The 26,996-nt window shown below is 33.5% G+C and overlaps 6 protein-coding genes across 10 annotated transcripts; 2 read left to right on the forward strand and 4 right to left on the reverse strand.

Annotated features, from left to right (window-relative positions):
• Nucleotides 1-757: 757 nt before the first annotated feature.
• On the forward strand, nucleotides 758-5,649 carry LOC126657611 (uncharacterized). The gene is made up of 17 exons (XM_050352319.2): nucleotides 758-950; nucleotides 1,025-1,114; nucleotides 1,202-1,313; nucleotides 1,434-1,461; nucleotides 2,037-2,135; nucleotides 2,311-2,377; nucleotides 2,474-2,508; nucleotides 2,604-2,678; nucleotides 2,762-2,857; nucleotides 3,437-3,500; nucleotides 3,787-3,840; nucleotides 4,121-4,206; nucleotides 4,289-4,349; nucleotides 4,481-4,545; nucleotides 4,699-4,804; nucleotides 5,066-5,154; nucleotides 5,262-5,649. Exons 1-17 carry the CDS (start codon nucleotides 885-887, stop codon nucleotides 5,422-5,424), a joined length of 1,356 nt encoding a protein of 451 aa, XP_050208276.1. The 5' UTR covers nucleotides 758-884; the 3' UTR covers nucleotides 5,425-5,649.
• A 527-nt stretch (nucleotides 5,650-6,176) lies between these two features.
• On the reverse strand, nucleotides 6,177-9,612 carry LOC126656182 (nuclear cap-binding protein subunit 2). Its single transcript, XM_050350688.2, has 8 exons — nucleotides 9,442-9,612; nucleotides 9,136-9,359; nucleotides 8,761-8,899; nucleotides 8,636-8,669; nucleotides 8,043-8,153; nucleotides 6,830-6,883; nucleotides 6,576-6,682; nucleotides 6,177-6,348 (listed from the first exon to the last, which is right to left on the reverse strand). Exons 1-8 carry the CDS (start codon nucleotides 9,457-9,459, stop codon nucleotides 6,274-6,276), a joined length of 762 nt encoding a protein of 253 aa, XP_050206645.1. The 5' UTR covers nucleotides 9,460-9,612; the 3' UTR covers nucleotides 6,177-6,273.
• A 1,002-nt stretch (nucleotides 9,613-10,614) lies between these two features.
• LOC126656183 (protein NUCLEAR FUSION DEFECTIVE 6, mitochondrial-like) lies at nucleotides 10,615-13,089 on the forward strand. Of its 3 annotated transcripts, none has more exons than XM_050350690.2 (3): nucleotides 10,615-10,898; nucleotides 11,304-11,425; nucleotides 11,748-12,100. In XM_050350690.2, the coding sequence occupies exons 1-3, from the start codon at nucleotides 10,738-10,740 to the stop codon at nucleotides 11,765-11,767; spliced, it is 303 nt and encodes a 100-aa protein (XP_050206647.1). In that variant the 5' UTR covers nucleotides 10,615-10,737; the 3' UTR covers nucleotides 11,768-12,100. The 3 variants fall into 3 exon arrangements, with proteins under 3 accessions (XP_050206647.1, XP_050206648.1, XP_050206646.1); XM_050350691.2 differs by lacking the exon at nucleotides 11,748-12,100 and adding an exon at nucleotides 12,843-13,089 and having other exon boundaries at nucleotides 10,616-10,898; XM_050350689.2 differs by lacking the exon at nucleotides 11,748-12,100 and adding an exon at nucleotides 12,105-12,418 and having other exon boundaries at nucleotides 10,617-10,898.
• Nucleotides 13,090-13,403: 314 nt separating this feature from the next.
• On the reverse strand, nucleotides 13,404-14,771 carry LOC126654483 (uncharacterized protein At4g28440). The gene is made up of 2 exons (XM_050348351.1): nucleotides 14,450-14,771; nucleotides 13,404-13,794 (listed from the first exon to the last, which is right to left on the reverse strand). Exons 1-2 carry the CDS (start codon nucleotides 14,685-14,687, stop codon nucleotides 13,607-13,609), a joined length of 426 nt encoding a protein of 141 aa, XP_050204308.1. The 5' UTR covers nucleotides 14,688-14,771; the 3' UTR covers nucleotides 13,404-13,606.
• Nucleotides 14,772-16,485: 1,714 nt separating this feature from the next.
• On the reverse strand, nucleotides 16,486-18,998 carry LOC126654692 (reticulon-like protein B17). Of its 2 annotated transcripts, none has more exons than XM_050348637.2 (8): nucleotides 18,310-18,998; nucleotides 17,963-18,113; nucleotides 17,799-17,873; nucleotides 17,566-17,707; nucleotides 17,404-17,473; nucleotides 17,216-17,281; nucleotides 16,921-17,043; nucleotides 16,486-16,713 (listed from the first exon to the last, which is right to left on the reverse strand). In XM_050348637.2, exons 1-8 carry the CDS (start codon nucleotides 18,827-18,829, stop codon nucleotides 16,574-16,576), a joined length of 1,287 nt encoding a protein of 428 aa, XP_050204594.1. In that variant the 5' UTR covers nucleotides 18,830-18,998; the 3' UTR covers nucleotides 16,486-16,573. The 2 variants fall into 2 exon arrangements, with proteins under 2 accessions (XP_050204594.1, XP_050204592.1); XM_050348635.2 differs by having other exon boundaries at nucleotides 17,963-18,116; nucleotides 18,310-18,993.
• A 526-nt stretch (nucleotides 18,999-19,524) lies between these two features.
• LOC126655006 (nicotianamine aminotransferase 1-like) lies at nucleotides 19,525-25,766 on the reverse strand. 2 transcript variants are annotated; one of them, XM_050349013.2, is made up of 7 exons: nucleotides 25,066-25,761; nucleotides 24,204-24,543; nucleotides 21,204-21,422; nucleotides 20,988-21,047; nucleotides 20,751-20,906; nucleotides 20,003-20,096; nucleotides 19,525-19,753 (listed from the first exon to the last, which is right to left on the reverse strand). In XM_050349013.2, the coding sequence occupies exons 1-7, from the start codon at nucleotides 25,332-25,334 to the stop codon at nucleotides 19,635-19,637; spliced, it is 1,257 nt and encodes a 418-aa protein (XP_050204970.1). In that variant the 5' UTR covers nucleotides 25,335-25,761; the 3' UTR covers nucleotides 19,525-19,634. The 2 variants fall into 2 exon arrangements, with proteins under 2 accessions (XP_050204970.1, XP_050204971.1); XM_050349014.2 differs by lacking the exon at nucleotides 20,751-20,906 and having other exon boundaries at nucleotides 25,066-25,766.
• Nucleotides 25,767-26,996: the final 1,230 nt, after the last annotated feature.

Consider the following 26,996-nt stretch of genomic DNA (forward strand, 5'->3'; position numbering starts at 1 on the left):
AAAAGTAAAAACTGAATTAATTGACCCTGTGTCACAAGTTCAGGAGCCGTGTTTAGACCTGGAAATTTGTGTTTGCGAGTAATAAACGAGTTAGACTCGTTTTAATACGAATACAATTAGCATAAACACAAACACAACACGATTATTAATTGGGTTAGATATACAAAATCCAAACACGACACAAATATTACACATGTTACACGTCACACGCGTATAAACATGATTACCTAAACGTATTAGACACGTTTAAATCCATATAATCATTTAAATACATTTTTTATTTATTTAATAAAATACGAAAATAATGATTGCTATATTTTGAGATAAATTCTATTGCAATTATATATACTATAAAAAATAAATAGAAGTTAAGAATTTAATAATATTTAAATTTTAAAAATAAATAATATTTAATTAAAACTAGTTAATCGTGTTTAAACAGGTTAGACGTGTATAGCCAATTTAGACATAAAATTAATCGTGTCATAAACGGATTGATCCATTTATGACCCAAACCCGTTTAATTTCGTGTCATATCTTATTATTTAATCGTGTCGTGTCTAAAATTGCCAGGTCTAGCCGCGTTGACCCTTTGTTCTTTTATGTTTTAGGTTAGTTGTGTGGTAAACTCATAAAATTAGTTAAATAATGAGATAAAATAAAAAATTCCAAACTCTATTAAAAAGATGGGTCTTAAGTTTTCTAAAAGCCCATGTTAGATATATGATACAGGCCCATCTATTGATTCTTTCTTCCCTGTTATGGTTAGGGTTTTTGTCTAGGGTTTTTCTCAATCCGTCTCTGAAGCTATCAATTCCCTCTATTTTTTTCAATCAAATTCAATTTATTGAATTCAAAATTGAAATATTCAATCAACAATTAAAATGAAAGTGAAAGTAATTTCACGCTCTACTGAAGATTTCACTCGAGAGCGAAGCCAAGATCTTCAGGTAACTTCAATTTGTACTGATTTTGTTTCAATTTGTGTAATATTACTGATGAATTTGATTCAATTTTGGTGTAGAGAGTGTTTCATAATTTTGACCCCAGCCTTAGAACTCAAGAGAAATCAATTGAATATGTCAGAGCGCTTAATGCAGCTAAATTGGAGAAGGTAATGTGAGAAATTAATTAAATTTGATTTGTTTTTGATGTTTAATTTTTTTATAATTGGTGTTTTGTATGTGTTTGTATGGTATAGATATTTGCAAGACCATTTATTGGAGCATTGGATGGGCATATTGATGCTGTTTCATGTATGGCGAAAAATCCTAATTATTTAAAAGGGATTTTTTCTGGTTCTATGGATGGAGGTAAGTTTTTTAATTGTTGAGAGTTTAGTATATTATGTAATTTTGTTTACTTGACTGTAGCTTCGATAAGTTAGTAACTAGCGTATTTTGTTTAAATTTCTGAAATTTTAATTTTTGCAGATATTCGGCTTTGGGACATGGCTTCCAGGTACCTTGTTACTTAATTGGAAGTCCGTGATTATATAGATAAATTACGGTCTTGTTTCAGTGTCTTGTATAGTGTGAAATGATGGAGGAGAGGGGTAGGATTTTTTTTTTTGAAAATTAGCATGGGCAGTTTTTCTTTTTTTGCAATTCCCCCCCCCCCCCCCCCCCAATCAACTTTAAAAAGTTTTCTCCTATATATAGTGCATATTGCAATTTGGCCCTCCCCATGTAGAAATCCTGGCTTCGTCACTGATAGTATGTATGCTTATGTCAATTGTACCTGATTTATAAACTTATAGGCGGTTGTGAAATTGTGAGAGCTGGTATGGAAAGGAAGAGATGAATATGTAATGAAAGTGTTCATGATTTATTTGATGAAAAAGGGTTCCACGTGTTGAAATTGTATAATAAAACTGGATCAAGTTCAGGGCATATGATGTGCTTGTAAACTATTTATCCGCACCAATGCACAAAGAATTCCGTTTATCGTTGTTTTCATGTACTCATTTGTAGTGGAATTTTGTTTGGTAACAATCATGTTTAATTGATATTTTTAAATGTATTGTGAAACTATAGGCGAACTGTTTGTCAGTTTCCTGGTCATCAAGGCGCTGTTCGAGGGTTGACAGCTTCAACTGATGGGCACATTTTAATATCCTGCGGAACTGATTGCACGTAAGGCATAGTTTTTATTTATAGGCTGGATATTAAACATCTATGCTCATTACATTTAGTGTATGAACATTTGCCTCACTAAATTCAGTATATGAAGTTATAAACATTTTCCGTATTAAACTCAGTATATGAACACTTGCCTCCAACATTTATCTTAAATCTGACCTTTGATCAGTGCAAGGCTTTGGAATGTTCCTGTAGCTACCATTATGGATTCAGATAACTCCAAACGTTCGGCGGAGGTATTGGTTTCTTAAGCAGAATCATGTCATGCGTTGTCAGTTTTTGGTTTCTTTTTTTGTTATAACCGTGGAACAAATTTTCTGCTCATATTTTAGCCACAGGCAGTATATGTTGGGAAGAATGCATTTTGGTAAGGTTTTCAACTATTCTCCATGTTTTGATTTCTTCCTTTACATTTCCGTCTCCATTGCAAGCATCTTGAATTCTGAAGCTTCATGGTTTCAGGGGTGTTGATCATCAATGGGATGGCGAGCTCTTCGCCACGGCTGGTGCTCAAGTGGATATTTGGAATCATAACAGGTTTCGATCTTAAATTGCTTAGTTGTTCCATTAAGTTCCCTGATTATATCAATTATGTTTACAGTGTGCTTTCTCTGTATTAGATCTCAGCCAGTAAACACTTTTCAATGGGGCACAGACACAGTCATATCTGTTCGATTTAATCCAGGGGAACCAAACCTGTTGGCATCATCAGGAAGGTATGCCTGCACCAATTACAGTTACTTCAATCACTATCTATGTCAGTCACATTCCTGTGTTATTTTAATAATGTATCTCTATTCTTAAGCATTGTAAACTAAACCTTTTGTGGACATTTTACAATGTGCAAGTTTTACGTGAACTTGGACATAGCCAGTTATGTTATTGCTTTAGCAATCAGTAGTCAGTTCTATAGTGGACTTGTTATTCACAACTTACCTCTAATTATTGTGGTGCTCAAACTTGAATAAGGAATCCGTAGTCCGTATGCATATAGTAAGCTATGTATATGAAGTATAGAATGAGTATCTAATTATGTTAATGCACGTGCTGCACATGCTACCTGTACATTTCTTGCATTTCCTCTATAAATTCTGTATTTATAAAGGCATATTACATCTACTGGTGTTATATGCATATTGCATATGCTTTTTTAGAGACAACTGCGGAAAACGTCATTTCTTGTTGATGTCACAGTCATTCTACTCTGCTTCATTATGAATAGTATAGATTGCCATATGCATTAAAGACAGAGTGAACATGAACTTATCTGAAAGTTTTTTTCTCCCCTTTTGCAGTGACCGCAGCATAACATTGTATGATTTGCGTGTTTCAACTCCAGCGAGGAAACTTATTATGCGAGTAATGTTGGCAATCCATATTTTATCCATAAATTTATTGTTCGCTTTTGTTATCTACAACTGTTTGAATTCTGATTATGATTGTTTTATTGATATCTTGTGTGCAAGTATGGTTAATTACCATACCAAAGTTTTGGAGACTACTGACCGGAATATGGCTCACTGATTATTTTGTTGATCACTTGTCCATCTGGTTTATTTTGTTTAATCATTAAAACCATTAAAAATATTTTAATTGTTGGTGTAATATTTCGTAGCCAGCCTGAACGTTTAGTTTTTTTTTGCAGACGAGAACCAATTCTATTGCATGGAACCCTATGGAGCCAATGAACTTCACAGCTGTAAGCATATTGAAGCTATTTTGATATTTTTCTCTAAATGCTTTTTTTCATACTGTTTTTGGTTTAAGATTATTCTTGAGAATCAGTTTTCAGTTTTTAATAATTTGTGCAATCAAATTTCTAATTTGACGGTCTGCACCTTAATTTTCAGCCAGATGCTTCAGTAATAGTACTTCCATAGAAATTTTTAGGAAATTTGGAAAATTTAGTGCGTTGATTGAGTAAAAGTTGCGTTGCTCAAGTTAATACAGTTTACCAATTGCATTTCTAATGTATGCAGGCAAATGAGGATTGCAATTCTTATAGTTATGATGCTAGAAAACTGGATGAAGCAAAATGTGTACACAAAGATCATGTTTCTGCTGTGTAAGATGACTGACTATCTTACGTCTTACCATGTTTAGCATTTCTACGATCTCTTATTTTTTAACACTATGTTTGCTTGCAGGATGGATATTGACTTCTCTCCTACAGGTCGAGAGTTTGTGACAGGATCTTATGATAGAACAGTGAGTACTCTTGAGCCATTTACTGCTCATCCTCCCTCTTTTTTCCCATCTTGTGGTGCTAAATTCAACAGCCTAGAGGCCCTAGACAGCTCTCTTTCCTTTTTTTTTTGACTAGATATCTCCTTCTACAGGTCAGAATTTTCCCGTATAACGGTGGTCACAGCCGAGAGATCTATCATACCAAAAGAATGCAACGGTATTGCTTTTTCACCTTGCCGATTAGTCACGTAGTTTATCTATTAGTTGCATGCTGTTTTTTTTAATGCAAGACCATACATTCAAGGTTTCTAAATTGAAACTGAAAACTTACAGGCCATGTGTTTTCCTTTTATTTTCCTTTTTAATGCAGGGTATTCTGCGTCAAGTACAGCTGTGATGCTACTTATGTTATTTCCGGGAGCGATGACACCAACCTTAGAATATGGAAAGCTAAAGCATCAGAGCAATTGGGAGTGGTAAGATCAATACCTATGCACTTGTCTCGCCTTTCTTATGTTTTAGATTTAATTTTAATTTCCGGTGAAAATTGCTCTGATCCATTGGAAGAACTCATTTTTAAATTTCATACTGAAGTAAGAATAAATTTAGATAACATATGAAATCACTGCCATCAGCTGGTTTCATAAATTTTCTGGTGGCTGCTTGTTTCATAAATTTTCTGGTGGCTGCTTGTTTCCTATTTCTAAATTGCCAATATATGCACTGTCTTGCTGCAGCTTCTTCCAAGGGAACGGAAAAGGCATGATTATCATGAAGCTGTCAAGAATCGGTATAAGCACCTTCCTGAGGTCAAGCGTATTGTCAGGTAAGTGCATTTTTGACCTCCTAAATGATATGGCTGTGATAGAACAAGGAGCATTACGGATTATCAATTAGGGTGTTCTATTTATTTTTCTTTGATAATAATTGCAGACATCGACACTTGCCAAGACCAATATACAAGGCTGCTGAGCTCAGACGTACAATAACTGACGCTGAAAGGGTTAAAGGCGAAAGAAGGAAAGCTCATAGTGCTCCAGGAAGTATCGTATCAGAACCTCTGCGCAAACGAAGAATCATCAAAGAAGAAGAGTGAGCTTTATGCTATCAGATGCCTGTAGAAGTGTGCTGTTCTCTCCACCATATCTGAGCTAATTATCTTATTAAGTGAGATATAGAATATCAGATATATTCACTCTTTGTATGTAGCAATTTTGATAGGTTTTGTAAAATTTAATGTTATAAATCATTATGTATTTTTGTCTGGTCGACAAGAGTTCTTTTGATTGGTTAAATTATTGCAGTATCCTTTTTGATCCAATTTCTTGTATGCTTTGCAGATGCCTATAAAAAAAAGCTTTATTTTCTTTCTAACTTCTCACAAATTCAAACACTAGTTTCATAGTTTGGTCAGGGCGGTTTTTAGCCGGAAAATGGTCTCCTTCACCTATTGTAAAATTATTTTCATATTTGATAAATTTTAAGTTACTTTTAGGAATTTTATTAAGATAAGATGAATATAAAGCTATAACAAATCAAACTCCGTAATGATCTAACAGGAAAAAATTGATGTTCAAAATATCAAATTCTTTACTCCAACTGAACTTTATTTACTGTGGTGACATTTAATAAGATGTACGTCTTATAACATTTCTTTCTATTAATTTTTTTAATATCTTTTGTTTCATATTTAATGGTTGAATTCATATTTAGCAGTTCATATGTCAAGACCTGTAGTTTATCATGTTTGTATTCTGTTCATCATTAATGAATTTTATATATGTCGAGCAACAAAAAATAATTGAATTTTCTAACAGATTTATCGAGCACACAATCTAAAAGCTTAAATGAAAGAACAGGCAAGGCTTTGGTAGTTGCATGAATATAATCTGATCTCTGTTTAGGACAAATCATCTTCATTACAAAGAGTACATGGATGCTATAGCTAAGGTCGCCGAGGCCGATCGTCTTCCTCTTCCTCATCGGAGTTGCCACTTTCACGGAAACGCGGATTCTTTTCCTGTTACATTAAAGCAGAGGTCCGTTTGGTGATGTGGAGAAATAAAGGTTAAATAAAGTTAAGGACACGAGAAAGCAAAGTACACATTAACTCTAGAATCACTAGGATCAAACATGAAAATGGAGGAATTTAATTCCTCTTTAGAACATATAGTAGGATTCTTAATGGTTATCTCAGTCAAAATATAAATCTGATGTATTAATGACCATTAAGCATTTAAAATTTACCGGTCGGGAGTCGGGATCAATATTTCTCCTCGATTCATGATCAGATGTTCTTCTTGGATAGTCACGTGCAGGGCGGTCGTCATCTCGAAACCGCTTCCGGTGATAATCTGCTATCAAAACAGACTCAGACCATTAGACCCTTATGGCAATGTAAATGTTCAATTCAATATACAAGCAGTAAAAAATACAAGAACTGGAACACAACAATAATACAGTTCCTTACAGGAACCCAAGGCAAACGAAGAGTAAATTACCTCTACCGTGCCGCTGATAACCACCATGACCGTGGTTTCCACCATGTCTGCCATCTGCAAAAGATAAATGTAATAAATAAAGATATTAAACTGTTGCACACCGTCATCAAATCACAAGGCAATCCAAAAGGCAGAAAAAAAAAACAAAAACAAAATTAAAGAAGCTAGCAAAATTTATAATAATTAATATGATGATCAAATGATAATTTTTATATAAAGGAATGACAGCATAGAATGAATTATTTGGAAAAAATGTAAAAGGGACTAAACTTCAGTCTTCAATTTTTGACTAAAGCCATTGCACAGCAAGGGATATTAGCAACTGCTCAACTTACAACATGCAAAATGTAATATCCAACGTCAGATGGATGCGGTGAATTAATTTAACTTGAGCGAACGTTTTTACAATTATTCTTTTATATTTATGCGCATTTTCTTTTATGTACATCAGAGACAGCATATAAATTTCCAAATACACTATTCCTCTAAAATAACAACATTAGAAAAATAAGCAAGCTTGACTACATAAGTAAACTTCTCTACTTCATGCATAACAAAGCGGCCTCAACCATTTGCAGTTCGCAACTAAAAGCAATCCTACATTTTGGCTCATAGATTATATTCCTATCTTCCAAACTTTAGGCTGAAGTATAGTTAATCAGATAAGTTTCAGCAGACTAGCAAATGAGATCATGCCTGATCTCAAAAACTGCTATTTGCATTAAAATTGAACTTGAACAGACCGTCAATACTTATAATATCTGCACCTTTCAAATGTTATACGACACTCAACTATGCTACGAACACAATTCTTAGACTCGTCATCACAGCAAATATCTGTCCATGAATGTAGTCTCACAGCTGAGGTCATATATTTGTGGCCCAATAAACAACCATCCTAGAAAAGTTGAAAATCTTTTTTGGCCGCGTAGCATTGGCATCTATCATGTAATAATTGTGCATAGCTAAGTATTATACCTTTATTAAATAGTATTTTGAGATTCTACATCTCCTACGATGACAAAATGCAGCATTGAATATAAGATAGATATTAGCTAGGCTAAAACTATAACATGCTTTGTTTACCAAAGAAAGCTAAAAGCCTAAAAGAATATGAACATGGAAGGGTATGACTTCAGCACAGCAAACAAGTAATGTTTTACAATAGCAAGTAAGCAATACAGCCGTCAAGAATAGACCTAAAAGTACTTACACTGAGGTGGTGCAATAACTGGAGGGAAAGAGCCCAATGATCCAGCTCCATAATCCACAAGCTGTCTCTGTTCCAGCTCATGCTGAACTAATTTTCCATAACCACCTCTACGTATAATATGTTAAGGAAACAAAAAGGAGCAGTGGAAATTGTTTGTGTACTAATATGAGTCATCATCATGATCAGTTATTTCAATGAAGTGCCAATTCTATAATAATCAATTTCACTGACTTGACTATAAGTCAGGAAATATACCATTAGCAGGCCTTATATACTTATTTATGCCTTTATCACAAAACCTAATAATGTTTGGATTACTTGAGGATCAATTCAAAAAAAATACACACAATGCAACAAGAAAGTTAAACTATTTCAAAAATGTAATAGTAAATTATTCACCTGAATAACAGCTGTATCACTCTTTTAAGCTAGCAGGGTAGAAATTCCTAGTTTCAACGCTAAGTACTACCAATATATGTGGCTTCAATTTTCAAAACTATCTATTCTCAAAGAAAATAAGTACTACTATAGTTTTTTAAGATTGCATCAAAGAAACTACAAAAAGACTACAAACACAAAGCAGAAAAGGATATCAGGATCATAGTCTGTACGATATTCATCTCTAACCTGCAAAAATGGAAGTGTTCAACTCTACACAAACTGAAACCAAATAAAAGCGTAAAACCTCTTCAATACATATTTAAAACAGCAAGCACACCTGTCCACCACTGCGACCACGGCCCCACTGCCTTCCTTCCTGGAAACCCCAATCAAAATCAACACGAATCGGACGATCATCAAGAATAGTCCCGCTAATATACTTAACAGCATCCTCAGCATCTTCTCTAGAGTAATACCTATCAGAAAAAGCACGCCCACATAGTAAACAACAATTAATCACAAGAACTAACATTTAAACATCATCACAACCTAGTTAGCACAGACACGGACATGGCGAAATAGTGTAATTTTAAAGTTTCCTACATAAAAATTGAAGTTCCGTATCCAAAACGTTTCCAAAACGGGCCACGTCGCTACCTAGATGACAAGAAATGCATATTTAAAAATGTACCCAATTGAAGAAGTGACTTACAAAACAAAACAAAACCCACAAGGGGTTTTAGTATTCTTATCCAAACCCATGATAATCTTCTTCATTTCACCAGCTCTAGAAAAAAGTTCATAAACTTGCTCTTCAGTAGTGTAAAATGACATATTGCCAACATAAACAGTTGTAGAAGTTAAAAGTGCATATTCAAATTCCTCTTGATTCCCTGAAAATCTTCTGTCTCTATAAGCAGATAGCTTCGTTAAGTCCTGCAATCAAATAAAAATAAATTTAGGGCAAAATCAGAGCAAAATCAAATAATTAGGGTTTCAAATAAGTAAAGTTTTTTACCTTGAAAAGGGAAGCCATTGCAAAATTTATGTGTTGGAAATGCAGAATTGGATCGTTAATTGTAAATTGAAGAGGTTTTTTTTAAGCTCTGTGAGAGTGAGAATAAACCCTAGAGAGAAATAGAATGGAAGAAGAGTAATTCCATATCCAGGTTAAGGGCGCGCTAAAATTCTCAAAGAGTTTTTGTTTTTTAATATTTTATTACAATTGAATTACAAGATTTTTATTTTACTTTTGTGATTTATTTTATAATAACGTTACAATAAAAAATAAAGTTTTATAAATTATAATAATTACAAAGAATTTATGATATAGAAAACTAAAGATTAAGTCTGTCATTGTATATGAGGTCGGGTTTTGACTTGATTCTTTATGGATACTGGTTTCGCCTGATTTAAAACATACTAGTTAATAACTTAATAATACTTGCTTTTTCCGTTTTTTTTTAATTGTCCCTCTAACTAAAATTGCACATATTAAAAAAGTGAACGTTGTTTTAAATTATAATAATAAATACTAATTTAATTCTACTAGTTAATAAATATTTTGTAAGTTGAGTTATAAGAGAAAGTGAAAATAGAACTCAAATAGTAAGGGAAAGAGAGTACGTAAATAGCTCAACAGACAGTAAGTAGGGATAAGAAGTAGAAACTTCAGTCAAATATAACAATACATAGTAGATCAAAGAAAGGAAAGAGAGTTGACGCCTTACTTAGGCCTGACTCGAGGCTAATTCAATTCACGATTGTTGAATCAGTTTGCTCTTTCGACTGTGATTGCTCTTGTGAAGCTCTGAGGTGAGCTTTTTTTCCTTTAGGAGTGAAGGCAAGATCCGACTTTCAATTGTCATTTATTAGAAATGGATAGATTTGAAAATACTAATAGATAAAATCATCTTAAAATTATAAATGAATAATTATAGACAAATTTATTTAATTAAATGGACAATTAGAAAAACGGAGGGACTACTAACTTCCGCTAACTCGCGATAATAACTAATATAGATTAGATATATCTTTGCTATCAAATAAACAGTTCTTTAGAAAAAATATATATTATAATTATGATATATAAAATTAAAATTAAAATAAAATAATTAATACTTTTTCTAAAAAAATAGTATTACAAAAAATAGCATTCCGCACTATAGGGTCTAAAAGGTCTGCTATCTCTATGTCCAAACACGGTCAACACTGCACCGAAGGATTTTAATTCTCGTTTTTCTTTTCAGAACCCAGACACTCTCACTCACACTCATAATTTCCGATTTGCGAATTCTTAATCTAACACCCAAAAATGCCACCTTTCACCGCCGCCAGATCAATTTTCCGATCAGCCTCCTCCGCTCGCAGTGCCGCAACACGCTTGGCTTCCAAAACCAAACCAAATACCTCACCAGCTTCTCCATTTCGCACCTCTCCCAACAACAAGAAGCCTCTGTCTCAGTCCCTCTTAAGGTCACATTTCATTAATAAGGATTTTTTTTCTGTTTTCATTGCCCTTTTAATATTCAAGCGGTTGCCCGCACGGGTTTGGCGCGGGTTCAAATCCCGCTACACCCTTTAATAAATGGAGTGGTTGGAATTGAGCTGCTGGCCATTATAGTGCGAAATATCAGGTATGTGGGCTTGCTTGCGGGCGGTCCACATCCTGGTTTTTGACTGTGATCCTGAGCTTCGGCTTGGGAGAGTGAGTCCTCGTCAAAAAATATTAAAGCGGTTTCTATAGCTGGGTTATATCGTTTTTCTTGTTATGAAATCCTGTGTTTTTATTCATTTTACGGTTACATTCTGATGATTTTGTCTGTTTATTATGTATTTGAGAGTTCTCTAAACTGGAATTATGTTTCTTTGTGACGAAAGGCGGCCGGTGGGAATGAGCTTTTGTGTAGAATCGATGATGCCATATCACACGGTTACTGCTTCTGCATTGATGACTTCGATGCTTTCTATCTCTCGGGATGGCTACGGTTGGCTTCTTGAAGGTATTAAAAATGCTTTCTTTCTTTCTAATCGAAATTTTAGTTCAATTCATGTTTTCGGAACTTGTTATTAAGTGGGTGTTTGTATTATGCTTCGAGTTATGCTGTTTCTAAGTTGTACATTTGGCTTTCATTGTTGACTTGTGTGTTTAGCCACTCCGCTATTACGGTTGCAAAAAAAATACTGTTTACTCGAGCCATACCGTTGGTTTTTTTTTTTGGCTTTGACATTTTTTTTTTCATTATCTCGATTGCAGAATAGATCATTCGCACCTTCATGCTTGATTTTTTGAATAAGTGCATGTTCTTCTCTTTTATGTTGTAGGAAAAGATGAGACTAGATGAAGATCAGAACAAAGATGGTTGATTTGGATTTATTGTTTTCTGAGCATTTTTACTAAAGAAGTAGTATCACCGATCATGTATAAACTAGGAAAGTCTGTTTCATCAAACGTGTATTTTTCATGTTCCTTGAGGCTTGAAGCTTTAATACGTTTTTTCCTTTTATTGAACCAAAAGTCCTTTTAAATTTGAGATCTGACGGGGTTATATTTGTGTGGTTTTAGATTGTCCAACTTCTTTCAAATCAGGGTTTAACTTGTTGACTTGAAATTCTTGTTATTATTTGAGAAATATCGACCTGGTCAGTTGGGGTGTATACTGATTATTTTTATTCAATCAGCTTGCAATGATGATGTGTGATGATAATTCAGAGGATTCAAGCAAGTTTTAGTGCCAAATCCACATTTAGAAGTTTTGAATGAGCTGCTGAGGAGACAAGTTGGCATTTCTTGAGCTTTGAAATCTAGAGTGAATAGTAGGTTTTCGACCTATTTCTGTAGCCATAAGACACCGACTTTGCTTTCCCTGATACTCAATGCTTGATGTATCTCTTACTCAGTCAGCTGCAAGATACTTCCATTAAGATTGATTAATATACCATCTGTCACTTTTTCGGAATTGTTATAATGTTAATAATCAACTCCTTTCTTAAAAGCTTGTCTCTGTATGGACTGGAGTTTTTACTAGTGTGCGGAAACTAGAAGTTGTTAGCAGCTCCTATTTATGTATAATTATTTCGTATCAGATAGCAAGACGGCTTTGTTATGAATGTATGCCATATTTGGCAGCCTCAGAACGCCGGATATCACTATGTGCTGAGTTGATTGATATTCATGCATTTGACGCAAGCTTCACTTGTACTTTTTAGGCTTGCTAATGATATGCAAGCTTCACTTATGTGGTAGTTTTTTTCCATCATGATTCTTCTGTAGTTCCCAACTGACTAGAGTAGAAATTGCCCATGTAAGTTAAGGACATTATGTATGCCCAACTACATATAGCTCGGGGGTGTTGTGTGCATTTCATCATTTAGAGTATTTTGTGCTTGTGTCTGACTATTTATTTATTGTGCGTTTAGGGCTGTAATGGACAATTCAGGCATGGCGAAAGTCTTTGTTGAGCTTTCCTCTTATTCCTTGTTTTGCTTAACCTTGAAGCGGGTTCAGTGTAGCTTAAATAAATTACTCTTGTTATTGTGTGGAAAATAATTCCATATTGATCTTTAAATGTATTTTATTTTTGTGGATGGTTAAATTGAAAGTGACAGGTTATAAGCATTGCTGCGCCTTGTTTGTTATCAAGAAATCGGATTACATTACTATCTACTCGATCTCTATGTTGATTAAATTCTTAAATTTTGTAAAGTAAGTGCTTTTATAGAGAAGCTAAATTAAATAATTGGCATATAATTAGGTTTTATACAATGCTCTGATTCCAAATGTTTGGAGCTGCCTTCTCATTTCCATGCAGAGCATAAAACACCAAATCAACTCCTGACGCGGGATATCATCCTCATCAGAAAAGAGTCGAAACAAAAATTGATAGTTCCGAGCACAATAGAGAGTTTCTGGAACACTCGAATCTCGAACATATTCGAGTTGTGAAAAAAACTGAAGTAAAATAAATGCATCAGCACCAATAAATTATAACATTCGGATATAATTCATTTCCAATATGATAATTAATTATAAATTAGCATTCCCAACACCATTCAAAATTACATCTTAACCAAAAAATTATACCATACTAACATGTTTTCTTAGTCAAACAACTCACAATGAGGAATTAAATGATGTCTTCCACTAAATTTTCAAATATTCACTTCCTAACCATACCAGTTAATCATCCCTGAACAGTAACAAGTTCATATTCAACTAGAGAAAGATTGTTATTTTCTTGAACCGTGAAACTTGCAGGTTCAGTAGCTTCGACACGTCCCCACTTGTCTACCGCAAGCCTCATGGATCCTTTGAACATGTCAATCTTAGCATTTCGCAGAATGACAGTGTCTCCAGCTTTCATAATATCAACTGCATAATACAGTTCGTATTAGATTATAATTTTAAGTAAAGTATCAAGATATGTACCACACGAGACGTGCTAACGGTAAGAATTCACCGAAGCAAAAACATCATAATAGGTATACAATAGATACTCCATTATTCCCGACAAATAATGTTCGAAACAAGATTCAAAAGTTTAAACTCTAACAAGGCCGATCCACTGCACTCCTACACATCGAGTAATCCAATACCAAATTAGGTTTCGCTACAATATCACCTCAAAAATGTCGCGTGACTGTAGCAATTCCAAATTTTTTTAATGAATTCTTCAATCAAATCCCAATCATTTGCACAAGAAACACCTTAAAAAGTAAATTTAATACTAAAAAAACGATCAACGAGCAGCTAGAGCTCAAATAGTATAAGCACTAAACAGTAAATTGCTAAAGTCTGTGAGTTTAATTCTTCCCACAAAGACTCCCCTTCCAATTATAAAAAAATACTCAAAAACCAACGTATAAACAGCTACAAAAGTAAATTTAACAGTCGAAAACCGACGTTCTGATCCAATTAAAATTCTGTAAACTAGAAAACAAATCAGGCCACACAGACACAAACATCTTATACTAAGATCAAATCACTAAATGAATTTAATTCTAAGAAAAAAAAAACAGTGAGCTACCTTGTTCATTACGGGCAGTGAAAACAATACAGCCAGTCTCATCCCCGACGAGGCATTCAGAGATAACGGCAGGACGGGCAGGGCGGGCAGAGAGAGACATGGGGGCACGGCGGGGCTTAGGAACGGGAACGGCATTCGAATTAACGACCTTAACGGTGAGATTGTGACCGGAAGTGCCTGGTTTTAGCTCCTCTACTTTAATAAACACTGGCTTTCTCTTCTCTGCAATTGCCGCCATTTCTTTTCACAAACCCTAACCCTATGTACAGCTTTTTCACTTTCTTATAAAAATCGAGTTTTTAGGGTTTTTGATTTGGGGGCTTTGTTTGTTTGCTGGATTTTGATTGGTTGACCAATAATGAAAGACTTTGTATACCAACCGGCGTCGTTTCGTTTCCAGAGTATTTATTTTGCATTAAGTACTCTTAATTCTCATTAAAATTTAAGAAAGTTGAACACTTTTAGGTGAATTATTTTTCATATAACACCCCTATATTAAAACTCAATTATTTTTATCAGAGTTCAATTAAAATTTAGTTTAGATAAAATGTTTATCTTAAACTACTAATAAAATTATTTTTTAACTATTAGCTACTTCACCAGAAAATTAAAATAACTATCTGTACTCATAAAAAATTATTATTCAATATGTTAATTATACAATAAAAATATTAACAATATACAAAGAATAACAAAATAATAAATCATTATTTGAAAAAAATAAAATAGTACATTAACAAATTTGAAGATAGCTACAATTATTTTTAAAATACGAGCATATCATATTTTTGTGTAAATATTTTTAAGATTGTATTAATGTATGTAATAGATTTTGAGAAATTCTATTTCATTATATTGTAATTTTTTTAATTATTAATGCATCTATAAAAGGAGGTGCAACCCACGATTCCAAATGCTGTCTACTTAAGATGAGTTAGAAATTAAAAAGCATCAATTAAATTTTTTTTTTCCAAAGTTACTAAGATAAAAAAGAAAGACAGAAACTCTGATGATCAATTCCTAACTCTAGACAACCAAATGAAATAATCTTTTGCTTCTTGAGCAAGGGAATGAGCTTCCGAGTTGTCCTTCCTGGGAATATGGACAAAGGTACAGACTTCGAAGAGTGATTTAAAATGCCAAATATCATTACAGATACCCCAACTAGCACTCGAGTGAGGAATACCCGAGTTGATAGATTAGGATACCAGCGCGGCATCTCCCTCAAAATGAACCTTTGTCCACGCCTTACTAATACACCAATTCATCACTTCCCTGAGCGCTAAGAATTCCAGAATCCCTGGATCCCAGATATTCCTGAAAATAGCTGAAAAACTCCCCACTCGACGACCACTGCTGTCTTTTGCCACACCATCTACTGAACCAAACTTAGCTGCTGCACACGTGCCTGCATCATATTGGATTGTCAAACAGTGCTGATTCAAGACAGGGGTCCCTGGGGGAGAATCAACAACACTAGGGGGAGGCCTCCTGAAATCAGACGCTCCTACAGACTGGATAACACTGGCAGCCCCAAACTCCTGCTTGTAGGTACTAGCATTCCCAATAGTGCATATTTCACTAGTGCATGACTTAGTATTTCATTAATTAAACCACAAAATATTCAGCCATTTTTATTGACAAGTCATATGTCACAAGTATTTAATCAGGCTCCTAAGTTGATTATTCATTTTAAAATCTAATTTAGGACCTTTTATTGTAGAAAAAAAAACAGCAAATTACGCTCTAAAATATTAGCAAATTTTGATCAATTACTTGGACATCTAATTGTCACGCCACGTTGTTCTTCGACATATTGCCGAATTTTTGAATGGTGATATAATTGCGATAAACTAAAAGGCGATGGATGCAATTGACAGTTTTTAAAAGTTGTGATAGAATTAAATTTAATGTAAAGATAACAATTTTATTTGTAATTAACTCTTATAAATAAGTAAATCATGTTTTGGATATACGTTGATCGGTTTAGATATTTATCTAACTCATGAGAGGTACATGTATGTTGCATGAAATAATTACTCGCAAAAGAAAATTGTTTGTAAAGCCTTCATTATTTGTACTAAATTTAGTCATACAACACATTATGTTAGTTAGTAATGAACATTATAAAGTTGCAGAATCTACTCTTTCTGAGTCTGCTACCACCAGAGCTTGCTGCTGCTCCTGCTCTTGTTCTCCTCCTCCTTCTTGATTTGGTACAACATGTTGCCGCCAGCACCGTAAAATCACCAAAAATATAAACGCTGCAAGTAACATTCCAATTATGCGCAAAAAAATCGAACCAAATTGAATAATCGAACTAATAAAATCAGTTTCGAACATAAAAAATATGAAGTTCATTTTTAGTACAAGCCGAATCAAAAAAGCCAAAAAGAACAGAAAAATCAACCAAACCGATCACTTCAATTTTTTACAACCAAAGCCAAATAAGATTATTAAAATAGGCTTACCTGCAAAAATGCGAGTTCTGACACTAGACATATTCCAGAAGGCTGTGACTGCGGATGCTGCTACGATCTTCTTGTGTGAGCAAGCTTCCCATGTCTCCACCACCCGCCCTTTCGTGTATTCAACTGTTATCCACAACAAATTTACCTCCATTAATGCAACAATGCATAGCACAACTATATTGCATGGAAACTTATCTAGTCCTACAATTCCAACTCTACCGTTATTGTTTCGGTAGATCATAGCATAGCAGACTAGCACACTATGCAAGAATTACATGAGTGTACGTTATTTTACCTTTTTGGTTTATCTGACCAGAGTAACTTGAATATAACTTGGGAATGGTAAAGCCAGTGAAAAAACCTGCTCAAATTACAAACCAACAACACTATTATAATCAACAATTGCGACAATAATAATCTATGTTGCACGGAAACAGAAACGGTGAACTTTGAAACGATCTCTAAGTTTTCTTGTGGTCTTACCAATTGCACAAAGCCTCCACATAGTTATAAGATGGCCATACTCAGCTCCAAGAAGCATAAATGGAATTACCTACACCAATTAAACAGAAGTTATTTAATACTAACTTGGTTTCTCAAACCAAACATGAAATCTTTTAAGCATTCAATGTGATTGGTGATTACTTTGAGGGTCATGGCTGGCTCTCCTGAGAAAAGCTTTCTTGTCGCAGAAATTGCAAGATTTGCCGGTGGAAGTATTAATTTGCCAAGTTTTAACATATCATCTTCTTTCAACTTAAAGTTACTTCCTTCTTCAGCATTACTTCTGTGATCAAAAGCTACCGAATTTCAAAAACAGCTTTCGACAACCATTAAACACTCAAATTATATAGCAGAAATGATGTAGTTTACACCACCTTTTACATATCGAATTCGAGATGAATGATCCACCTAGAAACAGAAGGCCAAGTTGCGAAATCGCGGAGAACATGCTTGAAAAGTACAAAATTAACCAAATTTAGACATTTCAACAAAGCAACATGAACTAAATTGACTCTATTGATAATGATAAGATTCATACCTGAAGCTAAACCCTTTAGCAAAACAAGATGAGAAGAAACATAAACACCCAACACCAAACCAAAGACTTGATTTTGCCACATCTTTCCACATTATCAACTCATTAATCACCATCCCAATTCTTTCCAAATTGCCACTATCACACTCATCAACTTCTAAAAAAATCAAGAAAACACCATTAGAACCAAATTCATATTAGAGAAAACACAAAATTACCAATGAACTATAGCTCAAATAGTATAACCGGTTGACAACAATCTGCTAGGTTGTGTGCTCAATTTTTCCCAAAAACGCTCCCATTCCCCGATTAAAAAAAATGAAAACATAGAACAAAATTGATTAACATACTTGGAGAAGGAATTTCAGAAGGCAAAGATGGAGCAGTAGTAATCTTTTCTTTCTTAGGCCGACCGCTATGTCTTCTTTTCCTAACTTTACCAATCTCCTCAGCCAAATTTAACAAATCTTTCTCTTCTCTAATCTCAATCTCCGATCTTCTTCTCGACCTTCGGCTGTTACGTGGCGAACCCAATTGAGCTGCTAATCTTTTGCATCTCCTGCGAGACCCGGACGGATCCATAGCTGCCTCGTCGGCTATGTCAAGGCGGTCGGGGAGACGGGTTCTTGATTTTCTTGAAGGAGATGGTGAAAGAAGGAGAAGTTCCCGTAGAGGAAGTGCATTAGTGCAAGATTTGTTCGAGGGTGTTGATGGGGTAGTTTTTTTTGTTGCTGGAGATGGTATAAGGTCTAAAGATAAGTGTAGAGACTCTTCGTTTTCGGTTGAAGATGTGAGTCTTGCTAAACGTGAAGCTGACTTTGTTTGAGAGTTAGGGTTTGATCTGTGTGAAGGTGGTGGTGTTGAGTCCATTTTGTGAAAATTATGTGATGAAAAAATGGATTTTGGGGTTTTTAATGAGATTTTAGAGGATTTTAGATTGGTTTTTTGATGGGGATGAGGTGAAGAAATTGAGAGGTGGTAGTGGTGAGCTTGAAATGGTTCTGGTTTGAGAAGAGCCGTTGGGGAAGGGTTCTGTTTGCTTTTTGATTATTTGAAATTTTTAATGATGTAACGGTCAGAAAAAGTGATGGGCTGTTTATTTTAGTGCCGTTTGTAAAGATCCAATGATGTTGATGGGCTTTGGAGTTCTGCTTTCCATTCTTATAAAAATTTACAATTATCATTTACTCCCTAAACTTACATGCCATGTCATTTTCTTTTTACCAATTGACCTCTCAATTTCTTTATCTGATCATAATTTTGAACTAATTGATAATTTTTTTTAGTAAGTTTAGAAGAATAATTATTAAAAATTAATGAATTCAAAAACTAAGATTAACTATGATGTAATTTAGGTAGCACAGACACTTTATTCGATCAATGTTTCTCGTTTCGGAAATGTTTTAGATACTTGGCATTTCAGACACGGAACTTTATTTAACATCGTTTCTCCGTGTCGAAGTGTCCTATTTTTTCATGTCCGTATCCGTGCTACCTAGATTGTGATAGATTGGATAGTTCCATGAGTTAGGTCTAGGTAAAAATTTCCTGTGAGAGTGATCGGATAAGACTAATACAATATATAAAAAAACACCTCAGAAGTGAAGTTTTAATTTTTGCATTAAGCCAACTACATTATTTTTCTTCAAAAAGCAACTACATTATTTAATAAAAACTAATGTGACTTGGCATGCCTCAGGCAGAAAGATTTGATCCTTTGAAGTCCATCTTCAAGAACTGATGGTTCAACAGCAAAACACACACGAACCCAATTCTTCATTCCAACTTTAACTCCTGTAAAAAATGCACTTTATTCAAAATTACTCAAATATTTATGTGAAGAACTAGGTAGCACGGACATGGGAAACGGGACACTCAGATACGGACACGGAGAAACGGTGTTATTTTAAGGTTTTTTATGTTAAAAATAAAGTTTTATGTCCGAAACTCCAAGTGTCCGACACGTTTTCAAAATGAAAAACGTTGATTGAATAAAGTGTTCGTGCTACCTAGGTTAAAAACTCATATTTAAATTTTATTTACCAGGTAAAATGATCACAGATTCCTCTTTTGCTAACTTAAAGCAGAACTCCACATCATCATCAATGCCTTCTAGTAGTGACAGGTCCAGCTGAACCTGCGACAAACATTGCTCATAATCATTTTAATGAATTATAGCAAGTTTTATAATTTTGAGTAATTTTTTAAATTTTTACGACTCGAGATATGACTTTTTATTTTTTTCAAATCGAATCACCGATTGAAATCCGATCAATCTAGTGTGAATACAAAAACCAAAAACAAAAAAGACATTATAAGATGGATTCCAACATCCGTATACCAATCGATCAAACTCCAATCAGTAATTTGACTTATAAAAATAATAATTCGTGTTGAAATCGCAAAACATTCTATTAGCTCATGACTTTATTTAAATTTAAGCTTTAAATGATAATTACAAAATAAATCAAGAATTTAATGTATATTGCAATTTTAACACAAACTTTCAACTTTGATAAGTTAAAATACAATTTGTTTTTTTTTGTAATTCGAAACACTAGATAATTTTTATTATAGAAAGTACGGATGCGGACACCGGAACATACACTATCCCGGTGTCGACATCAATATTTTTAAATGAAAATTGCCTATTGTTTCAAATTGAGAAGAAAAAAACAGTTAATATTTTAATTTGTCAAAATTGAAATTTTATGTTGAAATTGCAAAACACACTATAATTTTCTTTTGCAATTATCCCTTTTTGTATACCAACTTTATACGCATATCTAACCATTGCAAAAACAGATCCTTGAGGTTTAATCGGACAAGTAATGCAAGGAATTTCTTTTATTCTGTCATAAAGAATTTCTGATCCTTGCTTGAGTGCTTTAACAACCCTCAAAAAGAATTCTCCTTCTGTATTCTTAAGAATTTGAGGAAGTGCTGCCTGTGAGATAAAATACTGTAATTTATTATAATCATATCATTACTTCAACAAAAAATTTAGCTTTCGAAAGGGAGAAATAACCTGAACAAAGGTGACAGGATCACAATCAATATTGAGACATGCCTTTATACACTCCGTAATCTGAGACGAAACAAAAAGAAATACTAATTATATTCGATTTGGTCATTATTTTAATGATCAGGTGTCATAATATATTTGATTTGGTCTACAGATGATGTGGTACTTATTTAAAAATTTCTACAAATCGATATTGATACTTGAGTTGAGAGAATTAACCCCGGATTTTTGGAGAGTGCCGGTGGGATCACAGGTTACTAGCCAACCAACTCGCCAACCCGGAACAGCCCATTTCTTCGATATGGAACCGAGAGTGATAACCGGAACGATTGATCCGAAAGTTGCCATCGGAACAAATGGATTATCCCCAAAAGTTAGTGTGTCATAAACTTCATCAGAAATCACCAGAATCCCAAGCTTTCTTGCAGTTTCTGCTATCTAAATTTCAACCAAATCGCAAAAAATTACTGTTAAATTGAAAGCGGAAAGAAAAAATATTTTTATATATTCACATCTTTAATTAAAATAATAAATATATTTTTAAATTTAATTAATTTGTGACAATATGATATGTTAATTTTGCTATTTGTTAAAAAATTATTTATCCATCAATTAAATCTATTTTTTGATGCCTGATTTTCATTTAAAATACACATAATTTTTTTTATCAATTGCAACCAAATATTTATATTAATTTATATTAGAAATTAGACTTTTTTTAAAAAAATGGCCGTAATTAATAAAAAATGTAGAAGTTTAGATTTAAAAAGTAAAATCCAAAATTTTGGTGACAATTACCAAAAAAAAAAATATCTTTCATATTGAATGTAATTGTAAAAATAACAATGCCGTAGAAAACCCTGATCTTTCATACTCTTTTCAATCCTGTCCTGACGTTGTAAATCTGTTAATTTTACCCTATTTTGTATTTTTTCATTTCAATAGTAGCCTAAAGTATAAAATGCCTTTTTTTATTTGGCGAAAGTTCTCTAAATTGACTCTTTTTGTATTAGATTAATTTTGTATATTAAATTGACCATTTTAAAAAAAAAAATTGAATTTTTTTCAAATAAATAAAGGTCAATTTTATGCTTAAGGGTACAATTGAAATGAAAAAAATGCAAACTGGGGTAAAATTGACAATTTTTCAACGTCAGGATAGAATTAAAAAGGGGACGAAAGGTCGGAGTTTTTTTAAGGCATTAAGCCAAAAAATTAATTAAAAAAATGCAAAAATTTAGATTTTAAAAAATACTTGGGCCTTTTTTTTATTATGGTTGGCAGCCTTTTTTTTTATCTGTCTAAAGCAGCTTACCATTTGTTCAATATTAATTTTTGGCTTATCCACTTAAAAACCCTCATCTTTTACCCCCAATTCGTTTACACCCTCACGTTGCAAAACCACCAGATATACCCAAATTACGACCTTTCACTTTCAATTGCACCCTCAAGCATTAAATTGATCTCTTTTCACTTGAAAAAATAGGTTTATTTTTGTTTTAAATAAAAGGGAAAAGGGTCATTCATGCCCCTAAGGTTTAGGGTCTGGATCAAGTAAGCCCTCAACGTCCGGAAAGGTTCATCCATACCCCCAACGTTTGTAAAAATTGACAATCAAGCCCTTTAGTTTAACGCCGTTTCATTGCTCCTAAGACTCCGTTAGTGTGATCCTACGTGGCAGAGATAAAAGGATCATTTATGCCCCTAAGGTTTTGGTTCGTGATCAGATGAGCCCTCAACGTTTAAAAAAGGTTCACTTATGCCCCTAACGTTTGAAAAGGTTCATTTTTGCCCTCAACGTTTGAAAAAATGAACAGTTAGACCCTAGTTTAACGCTGTATCATTGTTTTCCAAACTCTACTAGTGTGATCTTACATGGCTAATTTTTAGTGTTTTCCATTAATCGAACCATAAGCAACCGTCGTCAAATATTTAATCGGTAATAATTCTCCGCTATCATTGAAAACGATTAAACATAATTAATAATGAAACGTAAATTATAAAAAAAAATCAGTTTATTCATCTGCTTCATGTGTTTCGATTCGACAATTACATTCCTCCAAAAATTAGAAACCCAACAATTATATAAAAAGTTAACTAAAAAGATAAAGATAAAAATTGTATTACTTTTCATTTGGCGTTCCATCTCATGCACTGCCTCCTTCTACCTCACCAAACATTTCTTTTTTGCCGTCTCTGACATTGCATATTTCATCAAACAAGATACCGATTAATGAAGAGAATTCTTTATTCGATTGTTGGAGAAGGATAGTCTATCGGGTTAGCTCGGTCTTGTAATAAACTGACTTTGCAACGACAGACTATTGTTGCTGAGAGAAAGACTGTCACCGTAGAGAAAAATTTGACGGTAAAAATTAGCCACGTAGGATCACACTAACGGAGTCTGGAAAGCAATGTGACGGTGTTAAACTGGGGGCCTAACTGTTCATTTTTCAAACGTTGGGGGCATAAGTGAACCTTTTTCAAACGTCGGGGGCATAAGTGAACCTTTTTCAAACGCTGAGGGCTCATTTGATCCTGGACCCAAACCTTAGGTGCATAAATGATCCTTTTATCTTTGCCACGTAGGATCACATTAACGGAGTTTTAGGAGCAATGAAACGGCGTTAAACCGAGGGGCCTGATTGTCCATTTTTACAAACGTTGGGGGCCTAGATGAATCTTTCCGAACGTTGAGGGTTTACTTGATCCAGACCCCAAACCTTAGGGGCATGAATGACCTTTTTCCCTAAATAAAATATTAAGTCCTATTTTAAAATATATGCTAAAATTTAAAGTATTGATTTGAACATTTTTCAAGTGAAAAGAGGTCAATTTAATACTTGAGGGTACAATTGAAAGTAAAAGGTCGTAATTTGGGTATATTTGGTGGTTTTACAACGTGAGGGTGCAAACGAAATGGGGGTAAAAGGTGGGGGGATTTTAAGGGGATAAGTCTTAATTTTTTCTTAAAGAAAATATTAAACTATTAAAGAAAATATTACATTTCAAAATAGTGTAAAATGCAAATAAAATCATAAATATAGTTTATTTTGCAGTTTCACTAGGAATTTTAATATTTGCAATTTTAAACGCAATTTTTTTTTTATAATTTAAATCGATTTGATCAAATTGGTGCTGATGTGGAATGCCAAAACAAAAATAAATACTACGATAAAACGGGGTTTGCCATTTTCTTCATGAAAAAATAAAAATTACCTTGTTTAGATGCTCGAAGGAGAAAACATTCCCACACGGGTTTCCCGGATTGATGATGAGTATAGCCACAGTATTTTCATCGACGAGCCTTTCAAGAGCATCGAGATCCACATCCCAACCCTTATCAGGAATAAGATCGTAATGGCGAACTTCGAGTTGGCTGAATGAGCATCGAGCTTCATGGTTCGGGTAACCTGGTTTAGGAAGCAAAATGTTTGCACCAGAACTGGCAAGAACTGTAATTATCACTTCCATTGCCTGGGAACATCCGAGTGTCATATAAACATCATCCGGTGATATCTTGTAAGGAAGGTTTATGGAGAGATATTCAGCAACTGCCCTGTTTATCAACAATGAGCACAAATTCAAAGAAATCAGACAAATTTTAGATACAATTTTGAACTTTTATTTTTATTAATTTTTATGTAGGACTAAAAAAAAGTCTGACCCAGCCTGCATAAATCTAACATGTGAATAGATTTTGGTTATAAAAATTAAATTCAAAATGAGCCTAAACCGAATTCGAGTCTCTATTTAAAAGAATCAAGTCCGGTTGGATCATGGCTAAATCCGCCCAATTTTTTTTATGAAGTGGGCAAAATTGTAATAAAATTTATGAAATGGGAAAAATTGACATAATTTAAATTCTAAGATAGGCATAGATTTTTTATTATTAAATTATATTCATAGTTTTTCAAAAATTTAAAATTATAAAATGGATAACTGCCCACCATAAACTCTTCCTAGGTCTGTCTGCAAAACAATCAAGATTTCAAACACAATTTAACCCTCTCCAATCTTAATCCAAAGCAATTTAAAGAACTAAAGAATATTTTAAAAAAATGACAAAGTAAAATCTAACCTTCTTGCAGGAAGAATACCAATAAAAGAAGAATAAGTATTGAACTGAGCAGATTGAAGAGCATGAACAACAGCATTTTCAGCTTTCAGACAGGTCCTAAATAAAGGATATGCAGCCGGATCACCATGGCTAAGTTGAAGTATTGGCCTTTCATCTTCTTTATTAGTATTCTCTTGTAGTAAACTCAGTGTACCTCTAACAGTTACTGTTATGTCTTTACTCAGCTTTTCATTTGCCCTAAAACTCCATTTTTTTCTTGCAATCTCCATGTTTTTTTTATTGATTTTCTCTTACAAATTTGCATAAGACTCAGTAGTGACTCAGTTCTAGGATGTGAATAGATTACTGTAATGGATGAGAGAGACAGATATAGGTATATATGAAACAAAATGGCAGTTAATGAAAGATGGCATTTAGCTAAAAGTTCACTTGAATTGAAACAACTTCATATCATCTCACCCAACACGTACTTCCCAGCATGTAATTACATAATCACACAAATCTGTATTGCACGAAAACTTAGCTCTTTCTCAAGAATTGGGTTCATTTTGAGGAAGACAAATGTCGAGCATTCGTTCTCTACAAACAAACCCAACTCGGGCGAAATGTTTTTGATTTCATAAACGACGTTGTTTCGTATAAAAAAATATTTTTTCAATCGTATTCAACACTTCTCGACTTAAAAATATTACTGATACTTTATTTATATTAGATAAACAAACTGTTATCATTTTTTAAAAAATTTATGGGGAAGAAAGCTTTGTAGTGCTATTTAGAACATTAAAAGGCTATTTAGAATATTTGTTAAATATTAAGAATTTATTTAATTTTTTTGAGTGAAAAAAAAGTCAATTTATACTCAAAGATGCAATTAAAAGTGAAAAATGCAGATTTGGACTAATTAAATTGACGACGTATACGAAAATAAAGATATAATTGAATGGGGACTGTTTTCTTTAAGATATTTTGCCTAATTTTTTTTATAAGGATTTCTTGTTTTATGTAGATTTTATTCCATTGTTTAGCACACACATATATATATATATATATATATATATATATATATATATATATATATATATATATATATTGTTAAGGCTTAATGATCTATAGCTAGAAAATTTTAAATTTCTGTTTTTATTTTATAATAACAATAAAAATTGTTTTTTTAATTATAATCGGATTTGCATGATATAGTTTGAGATTATATTCACACGATGATCAATTTTCTAATTTAGATAATATAAATTGATGTAAAAGTCATTTCATGGATATTTTACCCTTTTTCTTATATTTTCATCAAAATGTTGTAGATTTGCGCATACATAATGAATGAACAATATTATGGTTAGTTCATTACTTTTGTACCACTTTTTGTAATTGGCTCTATAAGAAGGCCATAAATAAAAGTTATCAGCAACTAATTTTTTGTCATTTCATTTCTTCTATAAACACTACTCATAGCATTATCTGTTACGAGCCATTAGGGCAATAAATTCTTCTTACTCCTTTGATGAATTATTTCTTTCTTGCCAACTTCTCCATAGAAATGCCACCGGCCGGACTTTTCGACTTGCTATTATAGATATGCATAGCGTTGTTTTATGGATATAAAACGATTATATCCTGTTGTCACGAACTAAATTAGTCGGTTCTACAAAATCATTCACGATCTTTTACCATGCAAATTTCGTGAATGCGACTTGATTCCTAATCGTAGGAATCAAGTCATAATCACGAGATTCACATGTTAAAGGAACATAGGTGGATGGCTTTTTAGGATCAAATAACTTAGTTCGTGTGACAATGGGTCGGCACAACATTGTATCCATAAAATAGCACTATCAGTATCCATAACAACAAGTTGAGGAACCAATGGCTTTCTTATTGAGAAGTTGGCCTGAAAGAATCAACTCATCCGAGAATTAAGA

This window comes from Mercurialis annua, linkage group LG7 (assembly GCF_937616625.2).
Source record: "Mercurialis annua linkage group LG7, ddMerAnnu1.2, whole genome shotgun sequence".
NCBI lineage: Eukaryota > Viridiplantae > Streptophyta > Magnoliopsida > Malpighiales > Euphorbiaceae > Mercurialis > Mercurialis annua.